Here is a 13,653-nt window from a genome sequence, read left to right on the forward strand (position 1 = left end):
GGGATGTCTCCAGGGATGGTTCATCCACCACCTCTCTGGCCAACCTGGGACAATGTTTCGCCACCCTCAGTATAAAAAATTCCTTCTTCATGTCCAGTCCAAATTTCCCCTCCTTTAGTTTAAAACCACCACCTCTTGTCCTGTCGCAACAAACCTTGCTGAATAGGGTTATGCTCACCTAATCCTTTTAACCAAACTGACTTTAGGAGCTCTCACAGCAAGGAGAAGCTGGTTACAAGAAGCAGAACAGTTGGACTCAATGATCTTAAGGGTCTTTCCCAACCTAAATGATTCTATGATTCTAACAGCAGTCACCAAAAGAGGACGCAGAAGTCCTGTTGTGCCTCTTGGGTTGGGTCAGCAAAACAGCATCACACATTGATATCCCGGTATTACCGTGCTGCCCTGCAATCACGGATGGAAACTGCAGGAGAGCTGAACTTCTCCAGCAGTTGTGCCAGGGCCTGTCTGAAGTGTCTGTAACTCCCTGTCGTCTATTGCATAATCACCTGTTGGCCAGGGACAATTCATTTAGATGATTTGGAATAGCAATGAGAGTAGATTTAGAGGAACAAGGCTTCAAAGCAGGAATGTGGAGCTCAGCAGTCAAACATCCAGCAGTATCTGGATGCCACTTCTTTTCCAAATCCTTTCAGATGCAGCCTAAGGGGTTAGTATTGACTTTAAAAGCCAGGGTCCCTGATTCAACAAAAACAGGTAAGCACTTAATAACATTAAGCACATGCTCAAGTCTCTTCCTATTCAACAAAGCACTTAAGCGCACACTTCACCCCGCTTAGATGACCCAGAACCAAACCACTGAGTTCTCAGAATTTCTTCAACCTTTACTTAATTTTGGAGGAGGGACAGGAATTTGAACCTTGATCCATGTTTCTGCAAAGGGTCCCTATTTGCAAGTGAGTCAGACTCCAGCTCCGGACCTACACACCCAAACACTGGCATATTCATGTTTTGGATTGGGATGTGAATTTTTCAGCTTGCACCTCACTCTGATCTATGCTTACGGTTATTAAAAAGATTGAACTGCAGGCAGGGAGCTATTAAACCACGTTTCTGTGCAAGGGTTAGATTGATGATACTTTCCCCAACTCCACCTAACTGAGATGCAAAACTGAGGCACCACCTCGGTGTATATTGTGCAGATGCTCAGCCTGGGAGTGCACAGGATTTGCAGAGCTCCTCCAGTTTGGCTGCACTTCCAAAAATTTAAACCTGCCACAGCCCAGCTCTGTAACCCAACTCCCAGAGTCATGTGAAATCCTCAGCCTTTGGTTATTATTAAAATGTCATATAGCGTTCACTTAGCGGTTGCCTGCTGGGGGCTGCAGCAGAGGAAGGCAACTGACACCAAAGATGGAGAGACTCGATCTGCCTCCGAGCTGGTGTTTCAGGTTTTCAGCAGACTTGGGAAAACGTCACCACATTGCTTTGCACACATTTCCAAATGTCACTGCTTCCTCCAACACCTTCTTTTCCTTCTTTTTTTTTTTTTTAAATTTTGATTTGTTTATAACAAAAGCTAAGATCCTCCAGAGTGAAGCAGCAAGCGTCAGGCGAAGTAGCAAACAAATAAAGAAATCAAAACAAAAACCATCTGGGCCACGTGGCCAAATCCAAACCCGCTTCCCGTCTCACGCCAGTGCCAGTCGCATCTCAGCACATGGAACTCAACTCTTCTGCTTTGGCAAGGGAGCTCCAGGGCAGAATAAAGCTATGAAATAAAAGGCCAGGCTTGTTCCATAGAGACTGAAAACAAATAGACTGCCGATTGTCTGGGCGAACAGGGGAAGTGGTGCTCAGACATCTAAGGCAGCAGGAGGATATGAGAGCCCTCCCATAGGCATTACAAATTGCCTGGAGGAGGAAGAAAATGAACGTGGTTATAAAGAAAAGGCAGAATTCAAACAGCCGCATCACACGCCTGCTGGGAAGAGCATCACTGGAGGGTTTTCTTATTAAATGTTTGCCAGAAGGAGAAGAGGAGGAAGAAGCATCCAGCCAAGGGCTGTAGGGCCCATAAGGAGGCTGTTACTTTGAGCAACAAAAGGCCCAAGGAACCAGCAGGTCCTTCCTTGCTGGTCATGGCAGCAAGAACACCAGGAAAGTCAGAGTAGCTGGAGGGAATGGCTCACTCAGGCTCCCCCACCGCTGCTGGGGAGCGACACACATCCAGAGAAACAGCTCTTGTCCTCGACAAGAGGCAGCTCGACTCAAGGGGAGTCTGGCACAAAGACTAAACATGAGACCGGCAATGAGGAGAGACAGGCATTACACATGCCTTGTGGGCAGTAGCTGCCTTCAACCTGCCCCGTTAATTGTCTTCTGCTCCGAACAAAAGCACGAGGGCTGGAGACACCAAGCAACCTTCGTTTGGGTGGCAGATAAAGAGGAACAGTAAATGCTCTGTCCTACTGAGCGGGAAGGAGAGATGGGGAGACAAGTCACCCGCCCAAGCTGAGACACAGAGATGAGAAGAGAGCTGGCACGTTCTCACGGAGCTTACTCATCACCATCTGGTGCTACTGCTGCAAGATCAGGCTCCTTCACGCTGCTGGATGACATGGTTAGACAGGGATTCCTCCTGGGAAAGATCAAAATCAGAAAACTTGAAGAAAAAGCAAACAAACACCAAAATCAACAGCTCTTTGTAGCCCAGCAGCACTTTGAGAGCCTGTCATGAGCTTTTATAATTACCTCGCTGCATTGGAAGAGACAAACACAGCACCCAGCACCGCTGTGATGAAGCAAGAGCTTCATCTTTCTTGGAGAAGTACACGAAGGCACTAACCAGAAGGTATTTGAGAGGGCCACAGTGTTGGGGAGGACTGGCTGGCAAATGATGGTACAATAACAAGTGTTTGGCTCCTGGGTGTCACTCACTGCCCTAGTGACATTCCCTGTCCTCTCCTGTCCTGCTCTGAAGCCAGAGCAAGATAAAAAAGGTGAGGAGAGGATGGACCCAGCCCAAGAACTGCGTCCAGACCACAGGGTGCTGGCTGGATTGCACCCATCTGCTCAGACCTTGCCCACCATTCCCCAGATCACAGGTAATTTCCCAGGGGGTGCACCAACTCTAAATGTGGGTTCTTCAGGTTTACCACAGCAGGGGCTTTGCCAGTGCTTCCAGCACAAAGCCCAGATGATCAACAACAGTTTAACCAAGAAGCAGGGGAAAAGCTCCAAAGACTTTTATACCCTCTTGTCTTTCCCAGCCACCCACAGCAGCGTATCCAGGGGACCTTTTAACTAAAGTGACCAAAAAAACATACTTTGTTCCCGCTCCCTAGCACATACGCTGGCTTATTTTCTATCCTGCAATTGCAGAGACCATCGGAAACCTGCAGCCCTTGGAGAGCACGTGGTGGCGGCAGCAGCCACCCCGGGAGATTTATGAGGGCAGCAAACTCTCCGTTTCCCTGGTCACCCTCGGAGGATTTACAGCCCCATGCATTGAGAATGAACAAAGACCTGCTGTTCCTCATCAGAGACCTTATGATTCTGTCCATGGGGAGGAGGGCTTCAAACACAGATAACCTTTGCAAGGAGAAATAGCCATTCCTGGGTGTAACACGAGAGATAGGCAGAAATAAAAGCATCCGCAGTGCTCTGGGAAATCTCAGAAAACGAAGCTGGGAGTTCGCATTATTTGTAAAGGTGGAGAAGAAGGATTAGTTGTTGGGCAGTGGAAGGAGGGAGGGAGCTCGGTAGGAGAATTTTTCATGTAAATTTGGCTTATGGGACAGTTTTCTATGGGATATAACACAATTGAAAGTTGTTTCTGCACAGGACTCAAGTTCCAGCTTCTTCTTCTCTCTGCAGAGCACATGACACCCTGAGGTCTGCACCAGTAGCCTTGGGCTCCTGTTTTGAGTGGGCTGCGCTCTTTGACATCCAGCTACAAGGCACCTACAGGCAGTTTTTGGAGTACAAGGGCTGATAAACTGTCAAAGGCCTCGCTTGAGCCTGTGCACTTCATCCCTCCATCTGTTCTGGAGCTCTGATCTCCCTGTAATCAAGAAGAGCAGCACCAGCAATGCTTCCTAAAAGACTTTGCTACAGAGCCATGACCCGTGTGGTTTTTCCTCCCAGCTTGTTATCCAGTCTTAAACAACTGGCATGAGACTCGCTGCCAAAATACTTGCTTCTGCTAATGGATCTGACCATGAATCCCACACAGCTGTTTACTGTACCCTTTGTATGGGAGTCATCAATGAAGGAGGAAGGACAGTAAATGGTAATTACTACGCAGATTTCAAAGAGAAGTGGATCTGCGCCTTTGGTCACTGCTTTGTTTGTTTGGCGACATCTTCACAGGACAACGTGGAGGGGTTTTTTTTCCTTAACTCTTAAATTAGCAGGGGAAGTATGAATTTGTTGTGATACTAATTGTCATATGCAATTTTTTTAAGGAAAAAAAACCCAAACAGTGACTCCATTCCCTGGGACTGAAGATGATGCCTCTCAGTAAGTGGCTTCCTGGAGGAACATATCCACAGAGGAGCAAATTCCCATTCTAATTAAACGGAAATCTCTGAGACATGATTTTCCATGAAGGAAACAAAAAGGCAGCACTGACATGTCTAATGCATATATTAACACTAAAGACATGGAAATTAATTGGATTTATTACTAGTCACAGCTGCAAAGATGGCTCATTTCTAAGTTTATTTTACAGAAAGCAGTGGGAGGAGTGGGATTTAATAGTCATCTCGCTTAAGCTAATGAGCCAAAACTAATGGTCTCTTCTTGTTTAGAGAGGCCCCAGTTCAGTGGAGCACCTAAGCATGTGTGCAGCTCCCACCATGGTTTCCAAGGGATGCTTTGCAGCTGCTGGAGTGTTTGTTGATGAGTGGGATGCTTATAGATGCTTATGGTCGGGGAGGGAGAGGAAGCATTTTTCTGAATGGCATTCACAATCAGCGATGATCTCAACTGATCATCCCACTTTATCATTTCTGTCCAGAAGAGAAAAAATGACTTTCTGGTGAAAAAAAAGCACAATGAGAAGCCCAGTGTCATAAGGAGTTCCCCGCTGTCTTTCAGTCATTCATGTGAAAACAACACAATCTCTCCCTGCACTTGCAGGTGATGAAGTGCGACGGAGGGTCCAGCAGGACTCACACCCTGTGCACAGGGAACAGTTGGGACAGAGGTGACGGCACAAATACAGTCAAATTAATTGCATTCCAATTGTAAACCAAAACTAAGTAAATCCAGCCTGCCCACGAAGAGGGGTTTTGGCTGTTCTAGGAAGATGGCTGGATCCCGCAAGAAGGCAACTTGTTGGAAAGACTTGGGCTTCCTGCGGTGACCGAGCTGCAGATGGGACATCATTCCTTTTTCTCCTCTCTCCCTCTCCTGACTGCAGAGTCTTATCCCCTCCCCAGCCCAGCACAGCACAATATTTTACTCTTTCTTTCCCCCATGCCCCCCGGTTAGTTTTCTGCTATTTTGACAAGCCAAACCAGCTTCCCAAGGGATCAGATCCATTCCAAAAGAAAGCCATAGCCACCTTGTGATGGCTCCAGCAGGTACCCCAGAGATGGGAAGCCAGGAGCCCAGCTGCAGCTCGATAATGGCACCAATGTCCCTAAATCACCACCTCTCATGTTTCCTCAGATGCATCACTTGAAAGGATGCTGAAAAGGTGCCCAGAGGACCTTCAGAGGTCCCTCCTCTCCTGTAGATGAAGAAAAACAGAAGGTGTTCAATGGAAAAGCTGAGCATGGAAGTGGCAAGACGGGTGTCATTTGCAAAGCGCTTATCTCGCCTCTCCATGAGGCGATCTGGAGGATTTTGGTAGCTTCCTTCCCAAATTGGAAAGCAATTTTCTGAGGCAAAGACAGGCTGCCTTAGGCAGGGAGGTGTTAAACTAACAACAAAAGGGAAAGGTGCAAAGAAGGAACAAACGGAAACTCATTTAGCACATAATGAAGGTGATGAGAACAAAATTAATCAAAGCGCTGAAGGAAGTGGAAAGAAATTCTTTCATCACCTATCCGCCCAAGGTAGGTCCTGGCTAATAAACAGGAATCATGTTGTACAGGCAGAAATTTGGCCTAGCTGGGAAGATGGGAACCTGGTGGGAAGATGAGTGTTAAAATAATGGCCCTCAGGAAGGCTGAAGTGGGGACAAGATGGAGAACTGTTAGAAATAGGATCACAAGCATCCAGGTCGTTGGACTCAGTAGTAAATTAATCTGAAAATTGATGGCTCAATCATCTAAAATAGAAAGCACAAAACAGACCAACCAGTATCTGCAGTGGAGCACAAAATCAAACCTGCGAACCATCTGAATGTCTCCCTGAGCAGCTGCCAAAGGCAGGGAGGGGAAAAGGGCCGGATTGTCACGGGGAAACTTCAAATGGAGAAAATGCTGCAGGAAAAGCTGCCTCCAGTGCTGAAACAGCCTCCGTATTTGTAAAGATGATGGTGATTATTTCCTATCTCAAAAGAACTCACACATCCAACAGGGGAGAATTGTATATTAGACCTTTTTTCTTGGCAGATGCTTGGCAGAATTTGATCACAGGACTAAAAACATAGAGTAGCTTAGGTAGGAAGTGATTGCCACTTGAAAACATTTGTTATGTGTAGACAGAATAAAATCAAACCCAGGAAGATAGTGCCTTGCTGCTCTCCCAGGCTGCTGTTACAGACCTGGAAACAATCACAAGCCAAATCAGTTCAGAGAAAGATGTTAAAGAGAAAAAATATTAAAAAAACCAAAAAGCAAATGAGGAATATCAAAGAACATTTCTCTATAGTAACCAAAAGCCACAATCTGACAACTCAGAGACTGTAACGTTGGTTAAAACAACAACCCCTTCTTCACCAAGAGAATACAAATATCCTTTATGAAACTAATGGAGTACAGGGAAGCCAAAGGCAGTCAACACAAATCAGAAAGTAGGATGTATAGATCATCCATATGGGAAACAAAAGGGCACAAGAAGCAGGAGACAGCCAAGAGAATTAGGGCAGTTGCAGCATTTTTTTTTAAGTAGAGGGAAACTTCTTGTTTTCCACACAGTCGGCAATAACCCTGTAGAAAAGGCAGCAATGTAAAAGCAATATTTTTGATGTGTGCCCTTTGAAAACAGCCAGATGGTGAGGTTAGATCATACGGGGCTGATGACACACTTTTCACTCCAGTGGTAACTAGGGTGACCGTTCAGCAGAGGCTGGATATTTTTAAATAACTGGGTTTGTACAACCTGCAGCCAGGCAGAACCGTCTGTGCTGGGCTTTCACCTCGAAATTCCCCATTGCTGCTTTGTTGACATGAGCAACGCTGGGAGTTTCCATGCAGAGGCACAGCCAAAAAGTACGTTGGGCAAGAATGGACAATGCAACATCTAAAACACTGGGAGCAGCCTGACGGGAAATCTCTCCCATATCGCCACTGGTAGATATGAGCCAGTTGTACCATTGGCAAAAAGATCTTTCCTGTCCTTGTAGAATCATAGAAGTTTGGGTTGGATGAGACCTTTTAAGGTCATCTAGTTGAACCCCTCTGGGTTTGCCTCCGGGATCCTGGAGATTAAATCTAATGAGGAGCCCGTGCTGTCATTGCTGGACGCTGCTCTCAGAGCAGCAAGAAGGACCAGGGCGTTGGGTGGGACAGGATCTTGCTGACTCTCCCTTACAGCTCCTGGGCTTGGGACTTGCTGTGGGATCAAGAGTATACCTTTCCAGCTGGACACTCCCAAACCCACTTCATCTGGGTTTGTTAACAGAGATCGTTTATTGCAGAGCTGGTTTAGAAGCTCCATATAAATAATCCTCAGCCTTTTCCCTGCTGCAGCCCTCAAGGGAGTTCCCAAAACATCCTCAGAGCTGCTGGAAAGGCAGAGTTAGTCACTGAAACCTTTCACTGATGGAGATAGATCCAGAGAAATGTTGAGCCCAGGACAGCTCTATGAGCACATGGCCAGGCTCCCTTCCAGGACAAGGCACCACCCTGGTCTCCACCTCCCTGACCGAGCCCATGTTGACCACTTTCCCATCACAGGTAGCCAGATGGTCTTTTCAAGATGGGAGGACTGATGGCTCACGGCATTGCTGTGTGATGGTGGCCATCCTGCTGTTGACCCACAAAGCTGTCACCATTTCATAGCATCACAGAGTGGGTTGTTCTGGAAGGGACCTTCCAAGGTCATCCAGTGCCACCCCTGCCATGAGCAGGGACATCTTCACCAGCTCAGGTTTGCTCAGAGCCCCGTCCAGCCTGGCCTGGGATGTCTCCAGGGATGGTTCATCCACCACCTCTCTGCACAACCTGTGCTGGGGTTTCACCACCCTCAGTGTAAAAAATTTCTTCCTCATGTCTAGCCTACCTGCAGCTGCATGGAAATCAGCCCATGTAAACAATTCCCATGGGCCACTGTTGGCTCAACAGTCAATAGTTGAGCCTCCCCACTCATGGCAGACACACAGAGGTGTGTACCAGTTGGTATCTTCAACTTCCAGTGTCTTAAGAAAGAAGTCTAAGGAGAGTGGCACAGATCTGCTGTATTTGTGCAGTCATGGCAAGACAAGTGTCTAAATGATGTCCATACACACCCACCTCCACTTTCCCAGAAAATGCCTATTACACCACTACAAAACAAAACAAACCAAAAAACTCAGTTATTAACTATTACTGAAAGCATTCTCCTGAGAGGTGGGAAGGAACAGGAAAGCCGATGAGCCCAACCCAGCTTAGCAGAGCCAGAGATGTGGGGTGTGCAGTGCCAAGCAGCGATTGATGCAACGTGAGCGGTCCTGAGCCAGCAAACAGGAGAGACCTGGCCTGGAGAAAAGGGAGTCTAAATCCCATCGGTTTATAGCTAGAGTTTGGCTGAAAACTTTGGGACAAAAAGCAAAGAGCAAAGCTAAGTACCTTGTGTCCACCATGAATCCCACTGTGCTCATCAGTGCTGCTGGCTATGGTATATCGGTTCTTATTAATCAAGACTGTTATGTAGCAAGGGAACAAGTCAATGGAATAATATATTCCAGATTCATTACTGTCATCTCACTCAGAATTCTGTGTATTAATGACCAGATTATATCTGTTTATATAATACAAATTACCACAGAGTGACTGCAGGCATTGAAACGCTCCTTGTCTGTTTGACACACATAAATAATGGAGGAGCTCATGCTGCATTTGGTACACATGACTAACCTTTTATCCCTGGCACCCCCGGTGCAGGCTGGAGAAATGACTCGGGTTTCAAATTCCTCGCCCCAGCTGTCATTAGCCTCGCAAAGCGTTAGCGAATCGGCGGCTAATTGATGTCCTTGTTGGACATTATTTTATTAGTCAGGCCTGGTGAGCATCAAGAGGAATTCTAATGCCCTTCTATCCTTGGGTCCATGTGGCCGTGAGTGTTAAGGCTTGTAAATAATTAACTGCACTCTAAGAGCAATTCTAGGAAGAGGTAAATCCTGCAGGTTTGGGGCACTCCAGCTGGTCCTGGTGTTGTGACCAATGTGGGTTCCTGGCAGGGATGAGCACCCCATGGGGTGGAAGGAACAGCCCAGACTTCCGTCCTCCAGTGATGGTGGTTCATAGAGTGGTTTATCGGTGAGGTCTCAGGTTCACATCATCCTTGGATGTGGATGGTCCTCAGGGAAGCTGCCATGGGGAAGAGGGAGAAGCAGGAGTTTGCCAACAGCCTTGAGAAAAGGTTCAAATGAAGGTTCAAAGGATAAAGCTGTGCCACGCTGCCTGGTGCTCGTTGCTGCACCGAAACCACATCGTTGCATCAAGCTGTCCCCAACATGTGGTGAGGAATAAAGGATTTTCACAACCCGCTGTGAGCTTCTGGCTTGTCTGAAAACCCACGTGCCGGGTCACGGAGAGGTTGGGGTTTGATGGCTGTGTCGCTCATCAGTCGGGGCAGCGAGCGGCAACCCCGTGCTGGTCCTGAGCGCCTTTCGGCAGCGAGACCACAGCTGGGAGACCAGGGGGAAATCAAACCCCTCCATCGGTGTGGGGGAAGGTTTTGCTTTGACAGTCAGCATTTAGAGCATGTTGCTTTGAAAATACTGGCCTTTCTGCTTCTGCTTTTTGCTTTAAATGTGGCTAAATGCCCTGAAAATTAGCACACATGTATAAATCAGGGACAAAAAAATATTTTTGCTCTGGTTGAAATGACATTTGAGGAAATGTTTTCCTTTAAAAAATGTCATTATTTGTTTTGGTTTGGTTTTCTTAACAGCAGTGGGAATTCCACCATAAACCCAGACCTCCCAAGCTCACGGACAGCTGATGTCCTCAGTACTATCCCCTGCTCATCTCCTGGGATTTCTCCCCTTCTTTTTCCTCCTCTACCCATCCCTCCATAACCTCTCCAGGTCAGGAATCACCTCTTCCTACATGAGTATTCTGCATTTGTTCTCAAACAGAGCCCCTGAGGTGACAGCCCAATGCAAAAAATTAATAATTTAAAATAAAACCTTCATCGGTCTCATGAGACCCTCACTCCAGCTCTGCTGATGTACTGCATGGGCTTTCCAGGAGCGGAGTGAAAATGCACAGAGAACTTGGGCACACCAGGCTATTCATACATTAGGCAATAATTATAATGTATATTAACTGCCTGGGTGTTGAAAGAGTCCCAGCATGAGATTGCTTCTCTAATAGGAGACAGAAGTGATAAAAGACAGTAATAGATTGCCTTTCAAATGTGGAATTAAAAGCAGCAACTCATTAGATTTTTTTTTTTTCACAACCTCTAATCACAAGTAGCTCCTTTTCAAGTCAGATTTCCATTTCCAAGGCTAAGCTCAGCAACACAAACAGAAATTAAAGACGGGGGGTCCTATTCTGACCTCTCCAGCATCACAGGAATGGGGAGTAACCACGCTCCACTCAGCAGTGCTGCCCAGCCAGAGCGGGAGCCCAGGAGCCAGCCCACCTAGGCAGCCTTCTGAAGAGACCAGCATCAAAAGATCAGGATTTAGCAGCTTTTTTTTTTGTTTCATGCTATCTGCAGCCACTAAATTTCCTTTTTTAAGAGATAGCCTGGAAGATAAAGCTTTTGAATCAGAGCAATCAAACAAAAAAATGAAGTTACTTCAAAGCGGTGGCGGAGATTCTTAAAAACTGACATTTCCACTTGCCGATCCAGTTTGTTGCTAGCATGGAATGCTTTCCAGATGATTTTAGCTGCTGTTTCTAAAAGAGAAATATAGAAAATAGGAGAAGAAAAGCTGAATTTTAGCTGAGCTGGGAAGCACAGTAAATAACATTCATTAGGTTCTCCTGGACAGTTTTAACGACTCAGAGTTTTAAAGTGTTCATTCAACATCTTTACAGGCCAAAATATAGTACGGTTTCAAACTCAAATCCTTTGGCAGGAGCTGCAAAATCCATAAAACATTTGAAGGGAGGAGTATAGGGGGAGAGGAACAGAGGTATAAAATCAGGCTGGGAATGGTGTTACTGGTCAAATTTCATCCAAAGCAGCCACGCACTCCGGTGTTATCTGTACTGATAGCATCTGAAAAATAAGGGATTCCAGAGCACCTTCATCTTCCCAGCCCCAGAGCCAGGACCAGCACAACCACATGCATGTTTTGGCTCCCAGAGACCCCAAGCAGGGGTTAACCAGGTTTCACCGCCCGTGTTTATAGTAGCCGAGCTCTTAAACACAGATGGTCGATTTGGATCCGGCAACACAAAAGCTGCATTTCTTTTTTCCACTGTGCTGTCCACCCACCCTGGATGGGAAATAAGCTCTTCAGCACATGAGGCTTTTCATGACATCTGTGCACAAAGCCAGGCCTGGGGTTTAGGTCTACTTTAAGTTCCCAAAATGACATGGTCCATGTCCCTTTGGAGCAATCCCACTGTGTCCCCCGAATTAGGGGGCAAACGCTGCTGGTCCTGGCACTCTGGCAAGTGGGGTTGGTCTCAGGCAGCTGGGACTTGTCTGTGCCCTGATGGTCCTCCTGGGGTGCAGGGGGCATTAAAGGCAAAGCCTCACAGCTTGGTCACGACTCTGCTTGAGGTGCGTGGAGATGCAGGGAGCACCCAGGAGTTTTTCTGGAGCACAGGGGCCAGTTTTGGGTGCACCCTCATGGGGCGTAGTCACAGCCATGCTCTCGGAAGTCCATCCCTTTGCCCAGCTCCACTAGGTTGAGGCTGGTGATGGTGGTTTATCCCACCCATAGTATGCTCTGATGCCAGCTAAAGGGAGTTTTCAAGGCGGTTTAGTGCCTGAATGCGCAGTAAAGCAAAGTCCAAACCCACAGCCATCATCCGCAGAAGCCCTCCTGGCTGATGGGTGACATGAGCTCCTGTGGCACAGACCCTGCAGCAGCAGTAAGGTGTGACAGGGACCAAGTGACACTATCTCTGCTACAAATCAGAGCCCCCTAGACTGAGCTGCAATGACACAGCTGAGCTGCAGCAACTCCCAGACCCCTGCTGTGCGGGCACAGGGGGGCAAAGGGTTGGTGTCCTGGGGCAGAGACCTGAGGCAACTGCGCTGCGCTGTTCTCCAAAACGGGATTGCAACCCAAACCCCATTGCAGCACCTGGCAGGGAGGGAGCAGGGAGAGGACAGCATCTGGCAGCTGCAAAGGATGGAGAAATCATGTTGGAGCATTAAAGGCTGTTTACAGGCAACCCACTGCTGGCCCTGTCCCCAGGGACACACACCTGGGCCCGGCTCCTTGCGGAAAACACCCTGTGGAGGAGATTTTAAGGAAAGTCATAGAATCACAGAACAGTTTGGGTTGGAAGGGACCTTCAAAGCTCATCCAGTGCCACCCCTGCCATGAGCAGGGACATCTTCACCAGCTCAGGTTGCTCAGAGCCCCGTCCAGCCTGGCCTGGGATGTCTCCAGGGATGGTTCATCCACCACCTCTCTGGCCAACCTGGGCCAGGTTCTCACCACCCTCTGGGGCCACAATTTCTTCCTCATGTCTGACCTGAATCTCTCCTTTTTTAGTCTAAAACCATGACCCCTTGTCCTGTCACAACAGGTCCTGCTAAAAATTCTGTCCTCATCTTTCTTATCAGCCCCTTTTAAGTACAGAAAGGCTGCGATAAGGTCTCCCCGGAGCTTCTCTTCTCCAGCTGAACCCCCCAACTCTCTCACCCTGTCCTCCCAGCAGAGCTGTTCCAGCCTCGGATCATTTCTGTGGCTCCTCTGGCCCCTCTCCAGCAGGTCCATGTCTGTCCTGTGCTGCGGGCTGGGGGTGCTGCAAAGGCACCAGCTCACCCCAGGGTGGGAGCCTGGACCTGAGGTGACTTCTGTCATTTTGGTCTGAAGGTGCTGGGGATAAGTGTGGTCAGGGCGCAGGGTCTCACGTCCAGCGGTGTAAATCAGGAGTCCACCCATTGCCATCCATGGGGAGCAGGAGCAGAGCAAGGCTCTTTGTCCTGCCATTTGTCTGGCCGTGATGATAAGCAGGGAAGATGCTTTTCTGTACATCGGTTTGATGAACACGGTGCTGTGGTTTAGAGATGTCTAGGACAACCCTGCCAGGGGAAGGAAGAGAACACACAGGATTTTCCGTTTATCAGCTGTAACCACCTCCTCCATCTCCTCTGTCAGACAAGAGTTTGCAGGAAGGATCTGAGGTCTGGGCAGGAAAGGGATTTCGTCCCTATCACATCGCGCCGTGG

General features: G+C 47.8%; 1 protein-coding gene across 11 annotated transcripts in view; it reads right to left on the reverse strand.

The window, feature by feature from the left end:
• KIAA0586 (KIAA0586 ortholog) overlaps window positions 1-13,653 on the reverse strand; it is a 119,484-nt gene that overhangs the window by 9,603 nt on the left and 96,228 nt on the right. For 9 of the 11 annotated variants that reach the window (XM_071809774.1, XM_065839351.2, XM_065839350.2 and 6 more), the window contains exons 33-35: window positions 11,092-11,192; window positions 9,195-9,647; window positions 5,534-5,701 (exon numbers count right to left, since the gene is read on the reverse strand). In XM_071809774.1, coding sequence (XP_071665875.1) covers window positions 9,611-9,647; window positions 11,092-11,192 — 138 coding nt within the window. In that variant the 3' untranslated portion in view covers window positions 5,534-5,701; window positions 9,195-9,610. Of the gene's footprint in view, window positions 1-5,533; window positions 5,702-9,194; window positions 9,648-11,091; window positions 11,193-13,249; window positions 13,507-13,653 lie in introns of those variants that run through there. The other 2 variants (XM_071809767.1, XM_071809776.1) reach the window with 2 other exon arrangements.

Source organism: Patagioenas fasciata, chromosome 5 (assembly GCF_037038585.1).
Source record: "Patagioenas fasciata isolate bPatFas1 chromosome 5, bPatFas1.hap1, whole genome shotgun sequence".
Taxonomy (NCBI): Eukaryota; Metazoa; Chordata; class Aves; order Columbiformes; family Columbidae; genus Patagioenas; species Patagioenas fasciata.